Source organism: Perca flavescens, chromosome 23 (genome assembly GCF_004354835.1).
Source record: "Perca flavescens isolate YP-PL-M2 chromosome 23, PFLA_1.0, whole genome shotgun sequence".
Taxonomy (NCBI): Eukaryota; Metazoa; Chordata; class Actinopteri; order Perciformes; family Percidae; genus Perca; species Perca flavescens.
In genome coordinates this window covers 19,094,865-19,122,287 of record NC_041353.1, presented here as the reverse complement: position 1 = coordinate 19,122,287, position 27,423 = coordinate 19,094,865, and the positions used below count along the sequence as shown (strand labels likewise).

At 40.3% G+C, this 27,423-nt stretch overlaps 1 protein-coding gene across 1 annotated transcript; it reads right to left on the bottom strand.

Moving 5' to 3' along the window:
- LOC114550352 (protein mono-ADP-ribosyltransferase PARP12-like) lies at positions 1–27,381 on the bottom strand. Its single transcript, XM_028571061.1, has 14 exons — positions 27,298–27,381; positions 23,067–23,146; positions 21,933–22,309; positions 20,353–20,488; positions 19,269–19,974; positions 19,097–19,147; positions 18,844–18,976; positions 18,016–18,181; positions 16,169–16,289; positions 15,985–16,081; positions 15,803–15,872; positions 3,195–3,325; positions 2,753–2,904; positions 1–1,447 (listed from the first exon to the last, which is right to left on the bottom strand). Exons 3-14 carry the CDS (start codon positions 22,202–22,204, stop codon positions 891–893), a joined length of 2,592 nt encoding a protein of 863 aa, XP_028426862.1. The 5' UTR covers positions 22,205–22,309; positions 23,067–23,146; positions 27,298–27,381; the 3' UTR covers positions 1–890.
- Positions 27,382–27,423: the final 42 nt, after the last annotated feature.

Below are 27,423 nucleotides of genomic sequence, written 5' to 3'. Positions count from 1 at the left end.
CTAATCAACAGTTTAAATTCAATATATACATCAATAGTCAATGTCAATCCAATGCTTTCCATCTTCTTGTTAACACCACACCAAATTCCATTCTCAAATCTTTAACACATTAGTTTCTTACAACTTTAGGTCTCTATCCACTACACAGCACTTAAAGCTAGTTCACTTTTACAGCTAACTCACCTGTTACTCTCGTTATTACCTTGTTCCTAAACAGCCAGGAGCAAGTTGAGTTTTTGTTGAAACTAAATATGACTGGTGCGATAACTTCATGCCAAATTAATCAGAGCACAAAAGGTACAACTGCCTCCCAAGTTACTGTATGACCAGCTACTGACAAGCAAAATGAAAACACACCGGGGCTACATTCACTTCCAGGTAACTTCACGGAGAACATGAGGGCAAAATAGCAACACTGATCTATTTTCTATTGTCTTTTAACCGAATCTACTTTCTGTTTAGCTCAGCTAAAAACACCGGATCTGCAGCACGTTACCGTGTCGATCACTACCAAGCCTGTTTGTAACAACGTGATCTTCACCTGTTCAACTGACTTTAACAAATAGTACACAAATGTCTTGCTTTTACTACAGACATGTGAACTCACCACAGACAGACAGCAGTGCGCAGCTGAGAGTGAATAGGGGAGACTCTGGAATGGATAAATTGTGTTATTTTAAAACGAACAGGAAACACTGATGTATGAAACTTAAAATTAGATTAATTTACTAATCGAAGGTGCCAGAGTGCGTTCTGGATCGTTCCGGCCCATTTTAACCCCTCCTTCCTGAAGGATAATTCGATCCGCTTCATCCTCTCATTGAGGTGTCACGTTTGGCCACTGACCTAGCATTTGACACATACGACGGTGCGGAGAGGCTGGGACCTCCCTATTTTGCGGGGCCATATGCACCTTGCGCATGGTGGACCGGCTCTGGGTACGAGGCTGTGCTGGATTTATAAACGGAGGTACTGGGTTGGTACGAGGCTGTGCTGGATTGAACCAATGTGCTGGGTTGATAAAGTGACGTCCTGAGTTGATAAACTGATATGCTGAGTTTGGCAGCTGGTTTGGGTGGCAGTACTGGTTTGGGTGGCAGTACTGGTTTGGGTGGCAGTACTGGTTTGGGTGGCAGTACTGGTCTCGGTGCCGGTACTAACGCAGTACCAAATAAGTTGACGGGCGGTTGCGTGGACTTGTACTGCAGCAGGTACTCGGGGTAGATCTGGTGCTTCTCAAACACAACAAAGATGGAAGGGGATATAACATCGTCGACGCAGCTGTCATAGAAGTTTATGTCTCCGCCGTCCTTAGAAGGAGGTCGGACGTAGTCGGAGGACCCTCTGGTGTAATCTCCCACCAGCACCCGTGAGATGAACAAGGATTTGACATCAGAGTCACCGGTGTAGCTGTGGGAGTATTCTGCATTCCGGGCAAAGTAACTACCTGGGTTTGGACACAGAGATGTCTGGATTATTGTAAAATCTGTTTATTTGGTCTATAAAATGTCAGAATGTAGCCAAAAAATAAACAAACATATTAAACTTACTATCACATACAACAAAGAAAAGCAAAAATCCACAAAATCATGAATCTGAAACTAGTGAATGTTTAGCATATTTGCTTGATAATTGACTGAAACAATTGATCCATAATCAAAACAATTGCTATCAATTTTCTGTCAATCAATTTGTCAATTAACTAATTGTTTCAGCTGCTGTTTTTAAAAATGTAACTTTTGTGGCATTTTAAGCCCAACATAGAAGATTGCTATCCGTTGTAATCCATTATCTTGGGAGGAGCTATGAGTCATAGGGGTCTTAGCTCCTCTAAAGCAATACTGATGGACAGTTTAAACACCCGATAGGGTGTAGTGGAGTTTCCTTTACAGCCGGGGAGAGTTTTCAAAGTTTAGTAAAGTGAAACAAATAAGACAGTCGGAACTAAACAAAGTTTGGTTTTTGTATTTTATTAAAGATATATAGCCTATATATTTGCAAATATAGGAGCAACATGATTTCACAAAAGGCTGCAGCCCAGTGTGGAGTCAGTCCCTCAAATGAGTGAACAGAACACCAGGCTTAAATGCATCTTCAGAGTGACAGCACACACACACTTGGATTATTATGACGCTACTATTTTTACAGGCATCTGATACACATGAAGACAATCAAGAAATACAAGAGCCATCTTGGAGCCATCTCACCTCCTCCTCCCCGTCATCCCCCAAGCTACATCTAAACTGGCATGGGAAAACTAGAGATAGTTTTAGGGTGACCTTGTACCTTTATTTGGTTCAAGCAAACAGTGCTCACATAATGTTCCAGACTGGGTGTCTCACAAAGTTAGAATCAAAATCTACATTTGTGAAATGAGAAACTCGTTCAGCATTTGTGAGACAATCAAAGTACAAATGAAACCTAAAAATATAAGGAATTATGCTTAAATGTAATTTTTCCCATTACAAGGGGTAAAAAGGAAATTTGGGGAAAACTTCCCCTTTACATTTGTGTGTGCATTGAGGGTGATGTTAAGATTTTAGGATTGGTATAAGATACTGTCCCATCCTCTACGGATTTATTACCAAGTAAGTAACACTTACAAGGAATTTGCCTTGGTGGTTGGTACATACATAAACATAATTAAACATTAATATAAATAAGGAATAAGTACAAAAACAAAGGTGTACAACATTAATCAACATTAACATTAATCAGTAAACAGCTTAGAATTAAAGTTTCTTGGACTCACCTTTGCCATAAACTGTTCCATGAGTTCCACAGATTCTCCAGTCAAAGTTGGTGTGGCAGATGACATCTACATATTTAGAGTCAGTGCCATGAAAAAGCTTTTTTTCAGTCACATAGGGTGCCTTGGTGTTGATCTTCATCTGATTTTTCTGCCTTTATTCAGGAAAAATTAATCAGAAACTATAACATCAGCCACCTTAAGTTACTTGCAGTAGCAGCAAAATCCCTCAACTGAGCAACGGTACATTTTACTGCTTATACGTTCAACTTTTCTTTTGTAAGAGAAAGAGGTCTTATTTCTTCTTTATAAAAGTTACGTACTCTCGCTTTAACAACCAGAGAGTGATAATAACCCAGCTAAGAAGATATTTTAAACACACGACCACTGGGATGGATCATACTGTAAGTTTGCGAGACAAAGCACATGAAAATCACCTACGTACCACTGAAAGGCTTCCCAAAGAGCTTTGTTCTGAATCCTCTCAATTTGGACAATGTCAAAGCCTCTCATGGTTTTACAGAAAAGAGTTTCAATCTCCTTAAATTCATCCGAGGAGCGCTGCAGGGGGACTCGCTGGAAAACACAAAAAGAAATTGTTGTTACCCAGGCTACATTTTTTGAAATTCTGTCCAAAAAATCTTTTTCAGACACAATTACTACAATAACTGATTTTTTTGGCCACTTTGGGACAGCGGAAACAAATTGTGAACCTCACATTTAATTGTCAAGCAAAGTTTTGAAATGTCAAAAAGTAGAAAATGTAAATTTCCAAAATTAGCGTGTTTCCATCAACTGCTTTGGAGTTAATAAAGTCGCCTTGGCCATAGAGCAAGTTTTAAATGTTCTTTCATGTCAGCTAGTCATTATATTACTATTATTATTTACTGATTTGTTTGCATACTAAACCAAGGACTCTCCAGAAGGGGGGTGGGACAGCTCTGTCCGGGTCCTGGAGGCAGATGTTGGTCCAGGGAAATGGACTAGTATGGGACAGTATGGTGTGAAATCTACTTGCGTAGATGATGTCCAATAAGCATGCAGCATGCTGTCTAACATTAGGAACTGGTATCAAAGTCACAGTCTTGGTACCAGTATCAAAAATCTTTGAACAATACCCAGCCCTACCTTCAAGGCAGTAGTTTATTTCCACTTCAGAATTAAGTTGGTTTTATTTAAAAGGTTTGGTTATTGTCAAAAAACAAACAAAAGAACAACAACCAAAGCCAACAGTGTGTTAGTCAGTCTCCCAATACTTTCTGACTTTGCTACCCTATCCGTGGCACTCAGCCCAAGAATGATGGTCGCTAGAGAAGGTAAATCTTTATGATTCTCGCACTTTTTTGGTTTGTGCCCAATGCACTTATTGTAAGTCGCTTTGGATACAAGCGTGAGATAAATAAATGAACTGTAATGTAAATCTTTAAAAAGTGTAGAATACACATTATATATACACACACACAGTATCTCACAAAAGTGAGTACACATCTCACATTTTAGTAAATATTTCATTATATCTTTTAATGGGACAACACTGAAGCAATGACACTTTGCTACAATGTAAAGTATTAAGTTTACAGGTTGTATAACAGTGTAAATGTACAGTCCCCTCAAAATAACTCAACACACAGCCATTAATGTCTAAACCACTGGCAACAAAAGTAAGTACACCCCTATGTTAAAATCCCATAGAGGCAGGCAGATTTTTATTTTTAAAGGCCAGTTATTTAATGGATCCAGGATACTATGCATCCTGATAAAGTTCCCTTGGCCTTTGGAATTAAAATAGCCCCACATCATCACATGCCCTTCACCATACGTATGGTGAATATATGATTCACGATGTTGTAGGGAATGATCATTTTTTTCTTATTTTCATTCAAACATCAACAATATTAGGGTGTGTTTTTTTGCGAGGAACTGTACCAAACAAATAATTTTTCTTAAGTCTATAGAATACGATTTGGCCGGGACATCTCTGCAGCACCACAATACTTATTTTGGAATATTGCACTAGTCCATAATGCAATTTCGATAAAATTCCAATTAATAGTTTAGCCCCAGAATTAGGGTTGGGTATTGTTTGGATTTTTACGATTCCGATTCCTAAACCAATTCTTGAAAAACTGAAAAATGATATCAAAGAAAGGCTCTCTTTTTTAATTGAATAAATATTTAAATTTAACAATATATTAACGTTTTAACGTACTTTAATATATAATAAGTAAACCTAAGTCACCTAACAGTGAATGGTTAATATGCTTTTACTTCCATTTTGGTGAGCCCAGAGGGAAAATATGGCATTTTAAAAGTAGCTTACATTTACAGTAGCTAGCTAACTGTAGACTACAGAGAAAGTGTGATATTTTTACGTCCATTTCAGAGCGACAGAGGGAAAATATTTCAGTAGACACATTAAGTGGAACCAAAATGAGGAACCGAAATTTTGGTTTTAGTACCCAACCCTACCCAGAATACACCTTTAGTGGCCTTTGGTAAAGAAATTGGCTGTGGTTTTCCAAAATAACATTTTTATTTTCTTGTAAGTACAGGACAGAACCTTAGCTGATTGCCAAAACAGCACAATTTACAGTATGATCTTATTTCTTTGTTAACAACACCACATTGAATTTTTTCCCCCTTTTGTCAGAAAATCTGACCCAGAAGACGAAAAAGCAAATATGCACATTATGAAACATTATAAAACATCTTGTTTTCAAAAATATGTAGTTGCATGTACAAAACCCCAATTCCAATGAAGTTGGGACGTTGTGTAAAACGTAAATAAAAACAGAAAGATTTTCAAATCCTCCAAATTTGATGCCTTCAACATGTTCCAAAAAAGTTGGGACAGGGGCAACAAAAGACTGGGAAAGTTGAGGAATGCTCAAAAAACACCTGTTTAGAACATTGCACAAGTAAACAAGTAAATTGGTCATGATTGGGTCTAAAAGGAGCATCCCCAAAAGGCTCAGTCATTAACAAGCAAGGATGGGTCAAGGTTGACCACTTTGTGAACAACTGCGTGAGCAAATAGTCCAACAGTTTGAGAACATTTCTCAACGTACAACTGAAAGGAATTTAGGGATTTCATCATCTACAGTCCACAATATCATCAAAAGATTCAGAGAATCTGGAGAAATCTCTGCTCATAAGTGGCAAGACCGAAAACAATCACTGAATGACCGTGACCTTCGATCCCTCAAGCAGCACTGCATTAAAAACCAACATCATTAAAGGATATTACCACGTGGGCTCAGCTGTGTTAACCATTGGCAGTTAACACAGCTCGTGGCTACATCTACAAGTCCAAGTTAAAACTCTACCATGCAAAGCCAAAGCCATACAGTTAGGAAAATAAGTATTTGAACACCCTGCTATTTTGCAAGTTCTCCCACTTGGAAATCATGGAGGGGTCTGAAATTGTCATCGTAGGTGCATGTCCACTGTGAGAGACATAATCTATCCATCCATCCATCCATCTTCGTCCGCTTATCCGGTGTCGGGTCGCGGGGGGAGCAGCTCCAGCACATAATCTAAAAAAAGAAAATCCAGAAATCACAATGTATGATTTTTTAACTATTTATTTGTATGATACAGCTGCAAATAAGTATTTCAACACCTGAGAAAATCAATGTTAATATTTGGTACAGTAGCCTTTGTTTGCAAGTACAGAGGTCAAACGTTTCCTGTAGTTTTTCACCAGGTTTGCACACACTGCAGGAGGGATTTTGGCCCACTCCTCCATACAGATCTTCTCTAGATCAGTCAGGTTTCTGGGCTGTCGCTGAGAAACACAGAGTTTGAGCTCCTTCCAAAGATTCTCTATTGGGTTTAGGTCTGGAGACTGGCTAGGCCACGCCAGAACCTTGATATGCTTACAGAGCCACTCCTTGGTTATCCTGGCTGTGTGCTTCGGGTCATTGTCATGTTGGAAGTCCCAGCCTCGACCCATCTTCAATGCTCTAACTGAGGGAAGGAGGTTGTTCCCCAAAATCTCGCAATACATGGCCCGGTCATCCTCTCCTTAATACAGTGCAGTCGCCCTGTCCCATGTGCAGAAAAACACCCCAAAGATGATGCTACCACCCCCATGCTTCACAGTAGGGATGGTGTTCTTGGGATGGTACTCATCATTCTTCTTCCTCCAAACACGGTTAGTGGAATTATGACCAAAAAGTTCTATTTTGGTCTCATCTGACCACATGACTTTCTCCCATGACTCCTCTGGATCATCCAAATGGTCATTGGCAAACTTAAGACAGGCCTTGACATGTGCTGGTTTAAGCAGGGGAACCTTCCGTGCCATGCATGATTTCAAACCATGACGTCTCAGTGTATTACCAACAGTAACCTTGGAAACTGTGGTCCCAGCTCTTTTCAGGTCATTGACCAGCTCCTCCGGTGTAGTTCTGGGCTGATTTCTCACCTTTCTTAGAATCATTGAGCCCCCACGAGGTGAGATCTTGCATGGAGCCCCAGTCTGAGGGAAATTGACAGTCATGTTTAGCTTCTTCCATTTTCTAATGATTGCTCCAACAGTGAACCTTTTTTCACCAAGCTGCTTGGCAATTTCCCCGTAGCCCTTTCCAGCCTTGTGGAGGTGTACAATTTTGTCTCTAGTGTCTTTGGACAGCTCTTTGGTCTTGGCCATGTTAGTAGTTGGATTCTTACTGATTGTATGGGGTGGACAGGTGTCTTTATGCAGCTAACGACCTCAAACAGGTGCATCTAATTTAGGATAATAAATGGAGTGGAGGTGGACATTTTAAAAGGCAGACTAACAGGTCTTTGAGGGTCAGAATTCTAGCTCATAGACAGGTGTTCAAATACTTATGTGCAGCTGTATCATACAAATAAATAGTTACATTTTTTTTTTTAGATTATGTCTCTCACAGTGGACATGGACCTACGATGACAATTTCAGACCCCTCCATGATTTCCAAGTGGGAGAACTTGCAAAATAGCAGGGTGTTCAAATACTTATTTTCCTCACTGTATATCAACATTTCTATTTCTATTTAATTTCTTTATTCACAATACCACTTGAAACATTACAATAATACAGCTGGGGTACAAGATTAATTGGGTAGAGTGAATGGGTCCCCCAAAGAAGCTAGAAAAGCTTATTGGTGGGGGCCCATGATTCAATAAAAAGTAGTGGTACAGACTATAGAATACACAATTACCACAAATGATGATGACTAGTTGCACGCGAGAGGCGCACCAGTACATACATAACATTACATACAAATCATACACATACATCCCATATACGTACATGAAAAAAACTGTTTTATATTAGATGTAGGTTAATAAGAAATATATATTTTTTTCCTTTTAAAGTTGGAGATAAAGGGCAACACCTTGAGGCCATCATCAATCCCGTTCCAAATCTGCGGCACCCTACAGACAACACTCATACTGGCGCGCACATGTCGGCGACATTTTCCTGATATAAGTGGTTTGATTCTCGTTTGGTAGGTCTGCTGGGGGCTGGAGATAGGAACAAGACTACTCAATCTAGAGTTCAGCCTGTTTGAATACCTGTTGGCATTATGGTATTCATTTAGCTCAGTCAGTCTTAGTAACTCAAAACGGTGGAATAGAGGTTTGGTGGGGGAATTTATCTCTGACCAGGACAGAGCCCATATGACTTTTTGCAAAGATATATGTTTACTAAGATGGCTGGTGAAAGTGTTACACCATATCACATTGCAATAGTTAAGGTGTGGTTCAAAGAGAGTTTTATACAATGTGAGAAGGGCAGACAGAGGAAGAAAATGTCTGATCTTATAAAACAAGCCAACATACTTGGACAATTTATTTACAAGATAGTCGATATGACCTTTAAAGCTGAGAGAGTTGTCAATGAGGACCCCCAGGAATTTAGTGGAATACACTCTTTTTATCTCCTGCCCATTTATTTTAATCAGGCAGTGATCAATCTTTTTTAATTTTTTACATGATTTAAATAAAATGTAATTAGTTTTGCTCACATTTAATGACCATGAGATTTAAACCAGGAGTCCACTTTAGTTAATTCTGAGTTTACTATATTTTGTAGAATAAGTGGGTTCCTGTGTGATGTAAACAAATTTGTGTCGTCTGCTAAAATAATTTTATGAAATATTTTAGAGGAATTTATGAAATCATTTATATATAAAATGAAGAGTGGCCCTAAAATAGAACCCTGGGGGACCCCAAAGATCATAGGCTGACAAGTAGAGTTATGATCATTGACATGGACATACTATTCCCTCTTGTATAAATAACTTCTGAACCATTTAAGTGTTAGACCTCTGATACCATAGTGATGCAATTTGTACAGTAAAATATCAAAGTCAATGGTATCAAACGGTTTTGATAGGTCCAAGAAAATACCAACACCACATTTTCCCTCTTCAATGCAGTCATGTATTTGTTCTAATAGATCGAGTATTGCCATAGAAGTTGTACTCTTTTTTTTCTGAAACCGTATTGAGAGGGAACAAGAATATCTAGTTTTTGAAGATAGCCACTGAGTCTGGTGTATACCACTTTCTCCATTACTTTGGAGAAGGTGGGTAGAATTGATATGGGCTGGTAATTGCTCATATCATTTCTGTCACCCGATTGAAAAATTTGAATTATTTTAGCAATTTTTGTAAATAAAGGATGATGCAGTGAGCCAGTGGCTCTACAATGACATTTGCAATGGCTTTCATAATCTTACTACATATTCCATCTACACCTGCGGTGTATGAGCTCCTCAAGTCCAAAATGATCTTGATGAGCTCGGTACTATCTGTTGATATCATAAAAAATGAGTTAATGTAGCTACCAGAGAGAAAATGCTTAAAGTTGACACCCTGGGGTTGATTTATCTTCTTAGCCAGATTTACACCTATTGAAGCAAAATGATTATTAAAACTCTGTACAAGATCAGCTTTGGCATTACCAAAGTCAGGCAGAGTAGTAGGTTTATGTCTCCTGTTGAGGACTTCATTTAACACATTCCATGACCTCCTGCTATCCCCCTTGTGAAGCTTGTAAAAGTTCAGTGTAATGGCATCTTTTGATCTTTCTTATGATCTGCGTTAGTTTATTTTTATAAGAAATATATTTCTCTTTATTTAAGCTAGAAGGATTTTTTATGTAGGATTTATAAAGCCTACTTTTATATTTAATAGATTTTAAAATTCCCTTTGTAATCCAAGGGTTCTGGAGGGTTTGAATATTAGTAATGATATTGTCAATAATCGTTTTGGATGTCGGTGGACACCCAGAAATGCCGCTGGCTTCTTTGGGCCAGAGCTCATCTGAGATGGACTGCTGTGGTCTGACGAGTCCACATTTCAAATAGTTTTTGGAAATCATGGACGTCATGTCCTCCAGGCCAAAGAGGAAAAGGACCATCCAGATTTTTATCAGTGCAAATTTCCAAAGCCAGCATCTGTGATGGTATGGGGTTATGTTTTTTTTTTTTTTTTTTTGATAACATGGCAGCGCATGGAGACGCAGCTACTCCTCTCTGTCCCGACCGTGCAGTGTTTTGTTCTGTTAGTAAGTGTTCGTACGAACATTTTTCGTCTTTACTCGTCTGCCCACAACTAAGAACAAGTACAGTGGACAGATTCTGCTAGACATCAGCAGGACCAAGCTATACAACACTTTGGACATTGTACAAACAGAGACACTCAAGGAGCTGCGTTTATCCCGCCGGCCTGTGACCACAGTGGACTCGACTGCTACTCCTCCCCCGGAAAAGAGGTGCTGCAAGTGGTTATCCGGGCTAGGCTAGCGATAAATCCAACTCGTTGACTAACCCCTGGGATTGGAGATACAGTCGATTCAGCCAACAACCTGGTAGATGATGTCACCAGAGGCAAAACGCTGGCTGAGCTCACAGTCCCAAACCACTGGTTCCAAGGACCTGCATTCCTCTGGGGCCCAGTAGAGCAGTGGCCAGATCCACCAAGTGTACGAGGGTCAGAGGTTCCAGATGAGCTGAGTAGGGATGTCTTCTGTGGTCAGCTCCATCGCTGCCAACCCCAGACGTCGCCCAGTTTACAGAATGGTCAGAACTGGTAAAGGCCACACAGCAGGCTTTAAACGGGGCGGATGCCAATGCCCATAAGTATGAGCTGCGGGAGGCAGAACTCCACCTCTTGCAATCATGCCAGGCTGACAGCTTCCCGGAAGAGATGAAAGCACTCAAAGCCAACAAACCAGTATCATCACACAGCCGATTGAAGATGCTGGGACACGAGTAGAGGTCGACCGATTCATCGGTTTTGCCGATTAATCGGCACCGATAGTTGATTGGTGGAACTATCGTTATCGGCAAAAAATCCATGCCGATAGTTTTTTCTGGTTGCGTCCGTTGCTGGAGCGGCTGAGAAGCGCATGCTGTCATTCATTACACAGTACACAGAGCTGAGAAGGGTCTGCTCGCTTCATGCATTACAATAGCGGCCTCTAGAGGCGAAACAAAAACTATCACTGATGCCTTGTGTTGTTTATTTTCGACACGTGTTACTGCTCGCTGCACGGAGAACACATGCTGCGCGGAGAAGGCTGACATCAGATGCGCGTTTAAAGCATCGACAGCAAAAAGGTTTGTTATATCATTATAAAGTTATTCATTTGTTGAATAGATGCTGCATTAGTAGAGAAAGAACAGCACAACAGTATGTTTGGTTGTTTGCTTTCGAGGCTGAGATGACGCTAAACATTAGCAACTAACCTCAAGCGGTTAAAACACTGACAAAAATGAACGCAAGTCCAACCCAAATCGTCCACGATCCGTCTAGTGGCTGCCGCTGGAGAATTGAGATGTGTAGAATCGACAGCGCATTCATTTTAAACTCATCAGCGGAGGAGCATCAACAACTGCCCGAAAGCACGGTACTAGCGTCGAGATAGAGAGAGACTGGAGAGAGAGAGCGTTATATGGTGGAGAGACCGAGAGAGACTGAAGTGAGGGAGCGTTATATGGTGGAAAGACATAGAGAGAGACTGAAGAGAGGGAGCGCCGGCGCTAGAATAAAAGCCGTGAATCAGAGATATAAAACGTGTTTTCGCTGATTCATCTCTAGAAATGTGACTGTAGCAAGCATGTCACTATCACTAACGTTATCCACATTTATATTTACACGCAACAAATGATATATCCAGCTTCAAGAAAGTCTAAAAGTCGGAAATTAGAATGAATGCATTGTGCAAAGAGTGGTTGCTATGGAGAAAATACACAGTGTTGAGTTCCGTTGCTCTGATTGGTTGTAGGTCTATCCAATGAATGCAGAGGCATTTTTTTTCCTGGTTCTGTTGGAACACGCCCCATAATCACAGCCCATTGGAGTGGTTTCAGACTCACATTCTGACTAGAATCTGAGTAGGACCACGTCAAGCTAGTTCTAAACCGTTCTACAGAGAAGAATGGCGTCACTGTTTTGAGATTTGGCATACATTTGGGCCTTTTTTGAAGAAATGTAAATAGTTTGTCCTTTATATGAATTATAATGCTCATTTTACAGTTTATTTTTGCACTGGATGACTCCAAATATGTAGGAGAACACACATGCTTGTGTAGCATTGCTGTGGGTGAAATATCAATAAATATGACATTATTATTTTGATTATTGGCAAGAGCGTCTGGACTTTTTTTGACAAAATGTATGTATTTTGTCAACTGTTTTATCCAGTATCAATTCTAAATACTATCGGTCGATTAATCGGTTATCGGCAAATACGGCCCAACCTAACTATCGGTATCGGTAAAATCCACTATCGGTCGACCTCTACACACGAGTATCATATGCTCCCACCACAGTCACAAGGAAACGGTGACAGCATAGCCAGGTGATGGCAGATCACTTCTGGTCACAATTCATCAGGAGCTAGTTAACACATCTTCAGGTCCGTCAGAAATGGCAGCAGCCCACCGACAACCTTACACTTGGGATTGTAGTAATGATAGTGGACCCGCAGTTCCATGCTAATGTGACAGTTTTGTATTAATTTGACATATATGACATACATTCATTTTACTGTCATATTGACTCACTATTGGTTCCTATTGTGATTGTTATTTCAGATACCATACATACACACACACACACACACACACACATCTACCATACAGGCATCATACTACCTTCCTACATAGACAGGAAGCTGTTCCTACTGTTCAAACCACTGTACCAGATTCTGAATACCAGGAAAGTTAAGTGGAATCAAGACCTCTGCGCCCTGTGTCTCTCTCTCTAACCGGAGACCCATTGTAGATGAGGAGCCGGCCTACAGTTGTTACGGATATATATAAGCAGTCCAGCGAATTCTCACACAGACACCGTCACTTCAGGAAGGGCATCGATGATGTGACCAATACAAAACCATCATCACTTGGGCTAACCAGAAGCCATGGCTGACCGGCGATGTCCATCGGCTCCTGAGGGCAAGAAACAATGCCTTCAGAGCCGGGGATGAAACTGGCCTGAGAACAGCGAGAGCCAACCTGTCCCGCCGCATCAGGAAAGCAAAACAGGAATACACACAAGATAACCTGCCACTTTAAAGACAGCAAAGACACACGGAGCCTGTGGCAGGGCTATCAGTCTATCACAGACTATATACCCACGCCACAGACTGGGTGGCATCTGGACTGTAAAATTGCTGCGGTTTCTTTTTGTATATAGCATCTTTTTGCACAAAAACTATGGACTCTGAAGTTGCTGCTGTTGCATTTTTGCACATCTTTCTGCTCTACCATAAAATCATATAATTTTTTTTGCTGCTTGTGACATTCTTGGGTTTTTTGTCTTGTGATCTTGTCTTGTGATATTGTTGCCGTTTATTGTTTTAGTATTATGGAAAATGTCGCTATCTGTTGAGCACTTTTTTTTTACTCTTGCGTTAGAATGTCTCATCTTATCTGTTGTGCATTTTTTATTCTTCACCGTGGAATGGTGAGAAACGAACTTTCGATTCCTCTGCATGTCTAGTATACGTGAAGAAATTGACAAAGCTGACTTGACCTTTCACTTTTGTGAAGTCACCATTAATCCTGAAAGGTATGTCTTTTTCAGGGACGTCCCTGCTTATTTCAGCAAGACACATTCTGTATGTGTTACAACAGTGTGGCTTCGTAGTAAAAAAGTGCAGGTACTAGACTGGCCTGCCTGCAGTCCAGACCTGTCTCCCATTGAAAATGTGGGCCGCATTATGAAGCGCAAAATACGACAACGGAGACCCCGGACTATCAAGCAGGAATGGGAAAGATTTCCACCTACAAAGCTTCAACAATTAGTGTCCTCAGTTCCCAAACGCTTGTGTTTTGTTAAAAGGAAAGGTGATGCAACACAGTGGTAAACATGCCCCTGTCCCAGCTTTTTTTGGAACGTGTTGAGTGAGTAGATAAAACAATTAAAGATGCAGTAGGTAAGCCTTATAAAACTAACTTTCTGTCATATTTGCTGAAAGTGACCCTATGTTCCAGTAGAACTACATGAAAATTGTAATAAAAAAAAAAAATCCAGCTCCTCTGGCACCACCTACAACCTGTAGTGCGATTGGCAAAATTCCACCGCTCCCGGTTGATTTTCTCCAATCAGGGCCACAGGGGGTGTCCATCTGCCTGTCAATCACTGCTCAGGCACGCACACGCATATAATAGCGTTCTCCCCTCCCCCTTCCCCGCGCACAAGCTGCAGAAAGGGTTCCCAAAACTCAGGAGAATATTGGAGTGGCTTTTCAGAGGAGGCGTGAGCTGCGGGATTTTAAAGATCTGAAGAACAATGCAGACGTAGCCACACATTTATCTTTCACTTGGTTATTAGTAGTCAAAAGTCCACAAAGCTACGTTGGTGAGGATAATAGTAACGTTTGCACAGTGGTCGGTCTGATATGATGCTGAAATGGCTAACGGTAGCCTGCTAGTTAGCATCGTTTTACTGTTGGTGAGTAAAGTTAACATTGTGTTAGTGTTTAGTTATTGAAAATGTTGTCTGACATGCCTAGGACTCAAACTCCCTTGTGTGGGAGAGGCTTAGGAGACGGTTTGGGCTTCAGCAGAGAGGGGGGAGGGACCGAGAAGTTGTCGATGTTAAAATTTGTCCTGGATCTTCACAATCTTACCTACAGCAGCTTTAAGTTTATCAGTTAAAACATGAAATATATTGTCTTTGTAATGTTCCCTTTTATTTATTTTATACTGTCCAACCAGTAAAACATGTCCTGTTCTCTTTATTTATTTTATACTGTCCAACCAGTAAAACATGTCCTGTTCTCTTTATTTATTTTATACTGTCCAACCAGTAAAACATGTCCTGTTCTCTTTATTTATTTTATACTGTCCAACCAGTAAAACATGTCCTGTTCCCTTTATTTATTTTATACTGTCCAACCAGTAAAACATGACCTGTTCCCTTTATTTATTTTATACTGTCCAACCAGTAAAACATGTCCTGTTCCCTTTATTTATTTTATACTGTCCAACCAGTAAAACATGCCCTGTTCTCTTTATTTATTTTATACTGTACAACCAGTAAAACATGTCCTGTTCCCTTTATTTATTTTATACTGTCCAACCAGTAAAACATGCCCTGTTCTCTTTATTTATTTTATACTGTACAACCAGTAAAACATGTCCTGTTCTCTTTATTTATTTTATACTGTACAACCAGTAAAACATGTCCTGTTCTCTAGACATGGTCCTTATTTATTTATTCATGTTGTACCAGTCCAATATGACAATATTGAAATCTATTGAAATAAACCTTGTGTTGTAAGAAAACTTGTTTAATTTGTTATGAATCTATTTTGATGCGTGTTTCCCCAACATTTGTAATTTTACATATGTTTAAAAATATCGAAATTAATATCGATATCGCAATATTCATAATTAAAATTGCAATATCACATTTTGTCAATATCGTGCAACCCTAGTTTGTACATTAACATTAACATACAACTTCTAAGCAGGGCATGAATGTTAGCGGAAACAGTAGAGACAAAAAGAGTAGAGAAGTTATGTCTGTCATGCATATTGAAGATGTGGTGTTTTCACAATACCTTGTATCCTGTTTGAGGAATCTGTGTCTTGTCCCAGTGGTCGGGTACAGCGGTCAAATTTAGAGGCCTTCTGTGGTTAGAAAGCAAAGTAAGATTAGTTTTATTGTGAAGTGGTTTAATTAAATGTTTCTTAAAAGGTGGAAAACATCAGCGGGACCAACAGTATATTTGGGATGTCGTACCTCGCTTTCTTTGTTTTGACATCAGCTGCGGAGACAAACAGCGGCCGTCTTTTCACGAGCCTCTTGGTGCCATACTGCTTGTTTGTCTGTATCATGTCTGAGGAAAAGAAGATTATAACTGCTTGAATGTTTTAAAATGCACAAAACAGTGAACACAGAGATCCATGGCGTAAAATCTGTTTACCGGGGAAACTGAGTGAGTAGGACTGTGAACCAGCGGTGAACTCCACCACATCTTTGTCATTGTCCAGAAACTTCTGCTCCAGTGTAGGACTGTCTACGTCTGCTACTCTGCGTCCACCAGCCTGCGACACAAGACAGATACGTCTGTTTTAACCTCAAAACATGACCAATCAGGAGCCAGTTACTGTGGTATTTTCAAAAAGACAATTACCGTTGCTGTTAAGAAGCATTCAGCTCTGAAAGTTGGAAAATTAAATGCCTTTCTTTCTTAGGGCACTTTTACACCTGCCTTGTTTAGTTTGTTGTTTGCCTCGCTGGTGCGGTTCGTTTGGGCAGGTGAGAATGCAGCAATTGCACTCAGGTGCGCACCAAAAGCGCACCAATTAAGCGTACCGAGACCTGCTTGACGAGGTGGTCTCTGTAGTTTTTAATCAAACTCTGGAGCAGTTTGTTTGTGGTGAGAAGGTGCTTTGACCTCGAACTGCACCAACTATATATACTCCTCAAGTCTGAGCTAATGTCTCCTGTAGTCAGGTGTGTTTTGCAATCTGCGATGCGGTAGAACATGCAAACTGTAGCAGCTTGCAAGTTTCTCTCACAGAAATACACAGCAGTCAAGCTAACCGTCTGTCACTCACATTTCCGTGGTCAAGCCAGCCGCCGGCAGAGCAGAACGAAGTCTCGGGGACAGGAGCAGACGTAGTAATGTCACTCACAAAACAATGTCTGATGATTTACATGAAATGAGCTGGTGTGACCATGGAGATGGAAAAAATATGCACTACACAGGAACTTCTTGCTCCCGCCCCAGATACATCCGACTAGGCCTGGGCGATATGGAGAAAATCAGATATCACGATATTCTACATATTCTCGCTGCTGTTTATCTCTTTGTTTAGGGATGCTGCCACACAGCCTGAGCCGTTTGCACAGGCTGTGTGGCAGCATGTCTGCCTCTTTTCATTTTGTGTGTGTGTGGATGTAGAGCCATAAAAGACACAATTCATACTTAAATGATGTGCATGGGTAGCAGCTTAAGTAAAAGAGTTGCAGGGTTATGTAAACACATGTAATCATCAGTTCAGCACAGGTTCAGTAGACCATGAGTGGGAAGGATAAAGTGGGAAGTACTGGTGTGATGAGTTTTTAAATGTCTGTCCCTTTAAAAAGCAGAATCCAAGACAAAAGGATAAGTACTTTCAGATAATGGAGGTTTATAGGAAGAGTAAGAAGAAGAAGAGTAGCTGATGTTTTGCATCAGCTAATGGGGATCCTAATAAAATCAAATCAAATATAAATTGCATTTCAGAGCAAAGTTAGAACAGCCTCACTTCTTTCTCATCTTGTGCAAAAATTAATAGAGTAAGTTTGCATTTAAGGTTGTGGTACGCCTGTAAAATGCCACTGAAATAAATGTAAAGTGGCCATTTTTAGCCCAAATCACCTCCAATAGCTTGGCTTGCCGAGGCAAGTTGTCAGTTTGCATATCTTCAATAAAACTATTGCCTACTGCTGCTACTTTTTCATGCTGCTCTACTGTTTGCTAACTCACACTGTTATCTATGAGGAACTGTTTCAATGTTTATAAGGTTTTTAATGACGTGGCATTACTGGAGAGTAATGACTTCGGACTTTGATCAGCCGTATAAAGGTCAGATAATACAGTATATACCTTGATTGGCTGCAACATAATGTTGCAGATTGGGGAGACTGGGACATCTCAATTTCAGAATATATACCATACATTAATTACATAAATAATCCTATTTCTATAAAAAATTTCTATAAAAAATATTGATGAAAGCAGCTTTCACAGGACACAGGAAAGGCAGAACTCCAGTTACTCACAGCTGAAGCATATATGTTCCACTTTCCAAACTCATCCTCCCAGTACCAAACCCACTCAGTGGTGTGGATGAAGGTTGGCTCAAGCAAAGAGTTTGTGGTAGAGAGTCGTCGGACGTTGTTCGATCCACGGGTCATTGTGTCAAAATGCACAGGTGGGGTGCTGTCACTAAAGACAGCAGAATAAATAACTATTAATTCATACAATTCATGTTGACAGTAAATCATGTACTACATTTTACCAATACATTAGTTTGCTAAAAACATTAGATCAATACTGGAAGTTCCTCTTCAGCTAAGCCTCTGTTGGCTGTAGCATATTTACCGTACAGACAATGACCCCTACTTTGCAGCGGAGGCACTGCAACCGTTGCAAGCAATCGCAGCCGTTCAAGTCAATGCTTGATATTCCACCACCCGTGTCACGGCGTGTCCAAGAAGCATGCACGAAGTGTGTGTGAAGCGGCTCTCAGCTCCTCTAAAGATATGCGCCAGGTCTATTTCTACGCGAGCCGCGGGCCGTTGGGACAGCCTGGCATGAAGTGAAACAGTTTGAGCATCCACTCAATTTTCCAAAAGACACCCCCCAATATCATATATGTCTCCTCTACAACACCACGAGAGATTCAACTTGGAGGTGGAAAAATATAATAAGACACCACCAGAAAAGAGAAGGCATGATGAAGTTTAATTGCAGGAGTGCTTGGAGTGGAAGGTAGATACTAGCGAAATAAACACGTGATTGTTCTGTAAAGTACTTATAGATAAAATCTGAAAGTTGGGCAGCAAGACGCTCTGCTTCTGATAGGCTCCCGGTGTGGTAGAGAGTACCTGTATGTGTTTTTAGGGTCACAGTAGTCCTTCTCAATCGCCTCATTGTCATTATCAGTCAAGGCGGTCCATTGATCGTCCTCTCTGACCTCCCATCTGTACGGCATCTTGTCGTGAGCTTTAAAACATCGCTCTGAGAAGACATCGTCATAGAAACTAGATTGACGTGATATGCTCTAAACTCTATAGTACAAAATAAGTGTAATTATTACTGTTTTGCATGATGATCTATGATGTATCATTGATTACTTACCCTCATGTATACAGTTTCCTTTGATGAAGAACATGCATATCTCAGTTTTATCTGAAGGAAATAAACACAAAGTGTACTGTAAAGTGGTGTTGTGCTTTTTTTTTTTTTTTACGTTTTAGAGTTCTTTCAGAAAACTATTTCAATAAAAGCTTTTGCAGCTGGCGTAGTTTACCTCTAACAGGCCTTTGCCTCCTGTTCGGTCCATCATCGGTGTTTGAATCGTCGATGACAGCACCGGCGTTGTCATTAGTGGAACTGGTTGATGGTCTGCCGCCTGTGTTCCCGCCATTCTCTCTGACAGCTGTTGAAGTTTTATTCAGATTTTCTTTTTTGTTCTGACCATCGACACTGCTCACATCAGTGCCGCTGACAGCAACGGAGATGTCACTGGTGGAAGAGTTTAGCCAATCGTTCATTCCATCGTCGCTGTACGGATCTAAGGCGTTGATTTCATCAAGGATGTCATCAGTGGAAGAGGTTCGTTGCACCGGTTGACTGTTGCCTGGGTTTCCTCTTTTGCCCCTGTTGCCTCGGTTGCCCCTGTTGCCTCTGTTAACACCTCTCCCTCTCCCTCTCCCTCTGTAATTCAGGCCATCGTCGCTGTTCGCGTCAGTGTTGTTGGGAAGATTTGGTTGCTTTCTGTCAGCGTACTTCAAAGCCAATATGTTTGCATAAACAGACTTCAAGGAATGAGGAAGGTCTTCAGGAACGCCTTTCTCCTGCAGGCTCTTGTATGGCTGTAGAGCATTAAAATCATGAGCCTTGGAGCAGCTGCAGTCGCGGTTCAGGAACCTCTCACAGATATGCAGTCTCCTGCAGGCGAAACCCTCCTTACACAGACCAAACTCCCCGCCACCATTGTTGTAATTATGACATATCTGGTATAGGGAGAAAAGGTGGTTACAATCAAATAAAGCAAAAAGCAAGGAAAACAACAAAACAGGAAATTGCTTTTGTGATATTGACATTTTTCAGTGACCAACTCCTTTAAGATGATAAATACAGATGTTATCCAGCTACTGTAAAGCCAAGTGTTGATGAAGTCAACAAAACTTCTGTTACTATCAAGGACTCAAGGGTTTCTTGCAATCATATTTTTAGCATCTGACAACTAGGGTTTAATACATATCCAAACTATTTCCTGTTTGGATATGTTTTTTATGTGTAAACCAGTTTTTAGCTCCGATTTACTGATCTACAACGATATGATTTGAAAAAACACTCTGGATGTATCTTGTGTATGTAGTGAAACTTACATCAGGCAGAAGCCAGTCGTCGCTCTGCAGCAGCAGTGTGCACAGCTCGGCCCGGCTCAGACTCTCCAGCTTATACGCTTGCAGTAACCCTGCATTGTGATCAGAGTCCAGCTCATGGGAGAATTTGCATCCTGTCCTGTCATCCATAAACACAACACACACAGGGACATGCTAAGAGGGCTAATGGTCACCATTGCACCAGAACTGTGAAACACAGCTAGCAAGATCATGCTACCACTGATGTTACTAATGTTACTGTCATAAGGTCATATTAAATCTGCATTATATATAACATAATATGACAAATGTCATAAAGGATTTCGGGAATACACATATTTATCTTTTTGCCAAATGTTATAAAAAGATTGATAGAACTCTCATGTTTGTATGTTAAAGTGATGGTTCGGAGTAATTTCACCCTAGGGTCCTTTGCACCATGACCTCGAGCCAAACACCCCCCCAGAAGCTTTTTTCAGCTGGGTCGAACATTGGGAGAGTTAGCGTAGAGTAGCATTATCAGCTGAATAGCTTAGTGCAGGGGCTAATGGACCCACGTTTGTATCTCGTAAATGACCCCACTAATAATGCCCGAAATGATACCAAACGTCTACTGTAGTACAAATAGGTTATGTACTCATAAAACGATGGACTGGAAAGTTTGTAAGTACACCAGAAGTTTATGAACACTTGCCTGCTGGCTTCTGCTCTCTGCTGTTGGTGCTGCTGCCGGCAGTAAGACAAGTGCTTAGGGCCATCTACAAATTGTTCATAAACTTCTGGTGTACTTACAAACTTTCCAATCCATCGTTTTATGAGTACATAACCTATTTGTACTACAGTAGAAGTTTGGTATCATTTCAGGCATTATTAGTGGGGTCATTTACGAGATACAAACGTGGGTCCATTAGCCCCTGCGCTAATAAACTATTCAGCTGATAACGCTACTCTATGCTAACTCTCCCAATGTTAGACCCAGGTGAAAAAAGCTTCTGGGGGGGTGTTTGGCTCGAGGTCATGGTGCAAAGGACCCTAGGGTGAAATTACTCCGAACCATCACTTTAAATATGTAGCTAGAAGCTGGTTAGCTTAGCATAAAGACTAACAAACAGTAGCTACACCAAACAGGTTTCCAGGAAAACTCCAAAAAGTTCCACGAAGTTCAACACTTAAGACTTTTCTTTAAGCATTTATTATTCTGACTTTGAAGCTACTTAAAAAGTCTAAGGAACATCAGAGTTCATTGTGCTAGCTAGCTAAATTAAGCTGTAATTACAGCTTTAAAAAAAGCTCCTACGTGTCCATGTTTTTTTTTTTGAAGTAACGTTTAGCCGTTGACAAATGTAAACTTGTAGGTAATTAAAGCCAAAAAAACTAAACAAAAAAAACTAAACTTGTCAGTTGACTGACAACGCACTGTTGTCAGCCAACTGACAACAATAGTAATTTAATTGCACATGGAAACGATAGTATTTTTTAATTTCAACAATAAAGCTTCCTTTACAAAACAACAGATATCTTGTCACAGGCCTCTGCCCAACGCTCATTCGACTCACGTTAGGCCTTACAAACAGGCTATTTACCTCGACCGAGTGAACGGACAGGATCCGGTGAAGAGGAACTTTTTACACAGGTGCAGTTCCCTGCATGATCCCGGACACTCTCTGGCTCTGCACAGTTTCAGTCTGGTCCTCGCCACCACCTTCCGCTGCCCGAAAGGACTACACAAAGCAAATCTATCTCTGTTACTAATTATATTATGAATTTCATCGCCTAAGCCGAGATTCAATATCAAATAATCAGTGTCAACTGATCCTTGATTGGCGCAGATTATCTTCAATACTTCCGACTCCATTATTTCTTTTCTGTTTCCTCAAAGTGTTTCCAAAGAAGACCGGCTTTGGTATTTCCTTCCACCTCCGAACACAAGACAGCAACTGCTGCGTGGAGGCTGGGTTCACTGGAATAGGAATGTTCAGTATCATTTCTTACAGGGGCGTAGCAAGCTTTTCAAAAGTGACGAGGATGGATGTGATTTGTTTATTAACAATAAAAATGATGGATACAATGACAGAGGGGTACAAAATGTATAACATACAAGATATAAAAAGCTTCCCATTTAAATGAGTGATACTAGAAAAGTATAAAAACACACGAAAAATAAGTTCGCATTTAAAGTCTGTGTAGAGAGAACGGTGTCGTACTGTTTGTTAACATGGGCAAACGGAGCATAATCTAATTACACATGTGGTAATTTGCATAAATAGCACAACAGATCTAAACATTGGGTATAGCCAGCTGAAAATGTCTTGTTGACATAAAACAGTAAAAGACTTAATGTAAAGGTCTGAATGGAACCCATAGGCTACCCATGAGCATTAATACATAGAGGCAGGAAGAAGTGCTTTAAACCAGCATTTATTAATTAGCCTATTATTGCAGAGATGGGGTTCTCCTCCGCTCGGGGCGTCGTGTTATATGACCTCAGCCCTGTATTCATAGGACAGGAGATTTTTCCCTGTTTTATAATTGATCTATCCTATATGAATATAAATGTCAGACATATTTATATTCATCTTGGGATCTCTACCGTTAACAGTACAGACATTGAAAAGACATGACATAAAAACCAATAATTAATATATATTTTATTATCTTTATAAAATAAGTGACACAAAAATTACACTGCAAGAAAATCATTTGTCATATTCACTTACTGAAACATCTAGGTCTGTGATACATTCTGCCACTGAAGACATGTTTACTTGTTGCAGCCGTTTCATAAATTCATTGGTTTCTGAAAAATAACAAACATGATTTAATAAACTAATATGTAATACCCTGCATTTTATGTTTCTGACCAGCATTAATCATTTTCATCTTGCTTTCCTAACGTGTCTTTACAGTCTAGCCAAGTGTTTTTATAGTAGGCGTGGCCAATGATATTTGCCACTTTTTAAAAATGTTATTACTGTAATCCCATTAATGCATTCTGTCAGTCCCACCAGCTGAAACCTGCATACACGTGTCCCCTGTAGTTCCTTACATTTTTGTGAAATGGTTGCTATTTGATCCTGTCTTCAAAAATGGCACTGTTCGCTGAACATTTATTTATTCTGTCTTTTAACTTATTTTGGTTGCTGAACATTCGGTGCATCCCTAGTGGAGGAGATGGCGTGGGTTGGTTTACTATTCTGCTAGCTGGGTATTGGTAAGAGGATGTGCTGGGTTGGTTTAAGCAAGTCCTGACCTCCCTGGGGCCCAAAGCTAATACTGCTTAGAGGCCCTCCTACCTGACCCTTGAGCCATTAAGACCATTTCCAGACCATTGTCCTCGCCAGGTCATTTTTCTGGGGCTTCAGCCCCAAATGCTTTTTTTTATTTACTTAAATGTAGGCAACACAGAGTTTAGGTGGGCAATAATATTGCTACACGACGTAGCGTTTACGGTCTATGCTTCAGGCTCAAACACACAAAGCTCTGAAAGAGACCCGTCCGTCGCGTTGTGTCCACTCTCTCTCTCGTTAAACTAGAGATGAGCAGCTTCAGGTCATTAGAATCGACGCTCTGCTGTTGGCATGCTGCGGCAGATGTGTCACACTTGGGCTCCATGTATTTCTGCCGTAGTTTTGGTTTTCCACCTCCGATGCAGAACAGCTTACAGACGCTTCCCTAAACTTTGTCTCATCCAGGGACCAGAAACCCAAACAGGGCTGTGTATGTGTCAGAAGGTCTGAATGAGATACTGTCATATCAGCCGAGCAATAACGTAATGCACAGCAGACTACAGGGCTGGATTTATTTTCCCTGAAATATTCAGACTTTATTCTTGTAATATTATAACTTTATTTTTCTCTAAATATCACGAGCCCACATCTCAGAGAACGAAGATGGGATAAGTTATATTTTGGTAAGGTAAATAAGTGCCATATGCACATTTAAAGAAGTTACTTCTCCAACAAAACGCAAAAGAGGAGGGAAGAGTAAATTATGCCTACATGTGAGCTGAGAAAAGTTGATCAACAGGAGAATAAATAGTTGAACGCAATACAGAATGCCTGAGAGCCTATTATGTTTCATTATAGTTTTATATTTTGAATTGTCACCTGTGTTTTCCCTTCCATCATAAATTGATGCAGAAAAAGGTAGAAATATGTGCATACAAATTCACCAGAATGTAGGAAATTAATTTTGTTTAATGTCTAGATTATAGACAATACGATTATTCATTTTATCAGCTCCATCAGGCCCATTCAAACTGGAAGCCCCCAGATTTCCTTTTATACATATACAATATAAAATACTTTTTATACTATGGATTGGCTAAATACTTGGTTATTATTTGAGAGTTGTGCATCCATAATACCCAGATAATCAACAGTTTAAATTCAATATATACATCAATAGTCAATATCAATCCAATGCTTTCCATCTTCTTGTTAACACCACACCAAATTCCATTCTCAAATCTTTAACACATTAGTTTCTTACAACTTTAAGTCTCTATCCACTACACAGCACTTAAAGCTAGTTCACTTTTACAGCTAACTCACCTGTTACTCTCGTTATTACCTTGTTCCTAAACAGCCAGGAGCAAGTTGAGTTTTTGTTGAAACTAAATATGACTGGTGCGATAACTTCATGCCAAATTAATCAGAGCACAAAAGGTACAACTGCCTCCCAAGTTACTGTATGACCAGCTACTGACAAGCAAAATGAAAACACACCGGGGCTACATTCACTTCCAGGTAACTTCACGGAGAACATGAGGGCAAAATAGCAACACTGATCTATTTTTGCCAAATCTGCAGAACGTTACCATGTCAATCACTACCATAGGCACCTTGCGCATAGGGTGGACCGGCTCTGGGTAAGAGGCTGCGCTGGATTTATAAACGGGTTAGATAAAGTTGATAAACTGATATGCTGGGTTTGGCAGTACTGGTTTTGGTGGCGGTACTGGTTTGGGTGGCAGTACTGGTTTGCGTGCTTGTACTGGTCTCGGTGCCAGTACTAACGCAGTACCAAATAAGTTGACGGGCGGTTGCGTGGACTTGTACTGCAGCAGGTACTTAGGGTAGATCTGGTGCTTCTCAAACACAACAAAGATGGAAGGGGATGTAACGTTGTCGACACAGCTGTCATAGAAGTTTATGTCTCCGCCGTCCTTAGAAGGAGGTCGGACGTAGTCGGAGGACCCTCTGGTGTAATCTCCCACCAGCACCCGTGAGATGAACAAGGATTTGACATCAGAGTCATCGGTGTAGCTGTGGGAGTAATTTGCATCCCGGGCAAAGTAACTACCTGGGTTTGGACACAGATGTCTGGATTATTTTAAGATTATTGTACTGCATGTGCAGACCAGGGCTACAGTCACTTCAGCTAACTGGATCTGCAGCACATTACCGTGTCGTTCACTACCAAGCCTGTTTTTAACCGGTAGACTACAAATATAACTCGTAGGCTACAAACAACGTGATCTTCACCTTCTTAAAGTGATGGTTCGGAATAATTTCACCCTAGGGTCCTTTGCACCATGACCTCGAGCCAAACACCCCCCCAGAAGCTTTTTTCACCTGGGTCGAACATTGGGAGAGTTAGCGTAGAGTAGCATTATCAGCTGAATAGCTTAGTGCAGGGGCTAATGGACCCATGTTTGTATCTCGTAAGTTACCCCACTAATAACGCCCGAAATAATACCAAAATTCTACACTAGTACAAATAGGTTATGCACTCAAACTATGGATTGGAAAGTTTGTAAGTACACCAGAAGTTTATGAACACTTGCCTGCTCTCTTCTGCTAGCTGCTGCTACCTGCAGTTAGATGAGTGCTTAGGGACGTCTACAAATTACAACACCGAAAAGAGATGCAACAAAAATATTTATTAATTTAACTTTTTTTTTTAAGTAAGTGGTGTAGTATAACTAGCAGGAGACAAATAATAATTGAGGTAAGTTTGGAGACATTACCTTATTTAATCATTAAATTAATACCCAGGTGAAAAAAGCTTCTGGGGGGGGGGGTGTTTGGCTCGAGGTCATGGTGCAAAGGACCCTAGGGTGAAATTAATCTGAACCATCACTTTAACTGACTTTAACAGATAGTACGTGACTGTCCTGCTATTAATACAGACATGTGAACTAACCACAGAACGTTCCCTTGTGCATGAGCTCACTGTGGTGGGCTGAGAGTGAATAGAGGAAACACTAGAATGGATTGGATGTACTTTATGTGGTGTTATGTTAAACGTACGGGAAACACTGATGAATGTATGAAACTGCCAATTCGATTAATTTACTTACTTTTACTTAATTAATTGAAGGTGCTGGGACGCCATTCCTGATTGTTCCCGCCTACTTGAAACTCTGGTTACAGCTGCTTTTTTTCCTGCTTTCCCAAACTAAAGAGCAGCCCAAATCACAGAACGCACGTGCGTGAAATTAGTAACGTTAAAAGGAATATGCGTTAACTGGTTATTATCATGTTTATTTTGACAGCTCTATTACTATCACATACAACAAAGAAAAGCAAAAATCCACACCATCATGAATCTGAAACTAGTGAATGTTTGGCATATTTGCTTGATAATTGACTTAAACAATTGATCCATAATCTAAACAGTTGCTTATCAATTTTCTGTCAATCAACGTCAATTAATCAACTAATTGTTTCAGTTGCTGTTTTTAAAAATGTATTTGTTTTGGCATTAATAAAAGATTGCTATCCATTGTAATCCATTGTCTTTGGAGGAGCTATGACCCCTCTGAACCACAGTAAACTATTCTAAAGCAATACTGATGGACAGTTTAAACACTAGATAGGGGTAAAAAGTTAGTTTTTGGGGAGTGTTAAGATTTTAGAATTTTATTTTTATTTTTTTATTAATACAACAGCGTATTGTTATAACATCAGTAAACAGCTTAGAATGAAAGTTTCTTCAACTCACCTTTGCCATAAACTGTTCCATGAGTTCCACAGATTCTCCAGTCAAAGTTGGTGTGGCAGATGACATCTACGTATTTAGAGTCAGTGCCATGAAAAAGCTTTTTTCAGTCACATTGTGCCCCTGGTT

Bases quoted from the DNA above. Each gene is read 5' to 3' on its own strand.
- LOC114550352 (XM_028571061.1), bottom strand. From the start codon at position 22,204: ATGGAGTCGGAAGTATTGAAGATAATCTGCGCCAATCAAGGATCAGTT. The intron at 19,148-19,268 runs GTAAACTACGCC...TATTTCCTTCAG, and splicing joins GAGGCAAAGGCCTGTTAGAG to ATAAAACTGAGATATGCATG. The intron at 1,448-2,752 runs GTGAGTCCAAGA...GTCCAAACCCAG, and splicing joins TGGAACAGTTTATGGCAAAG to GTAGTTACTTTGCCCGGAAT.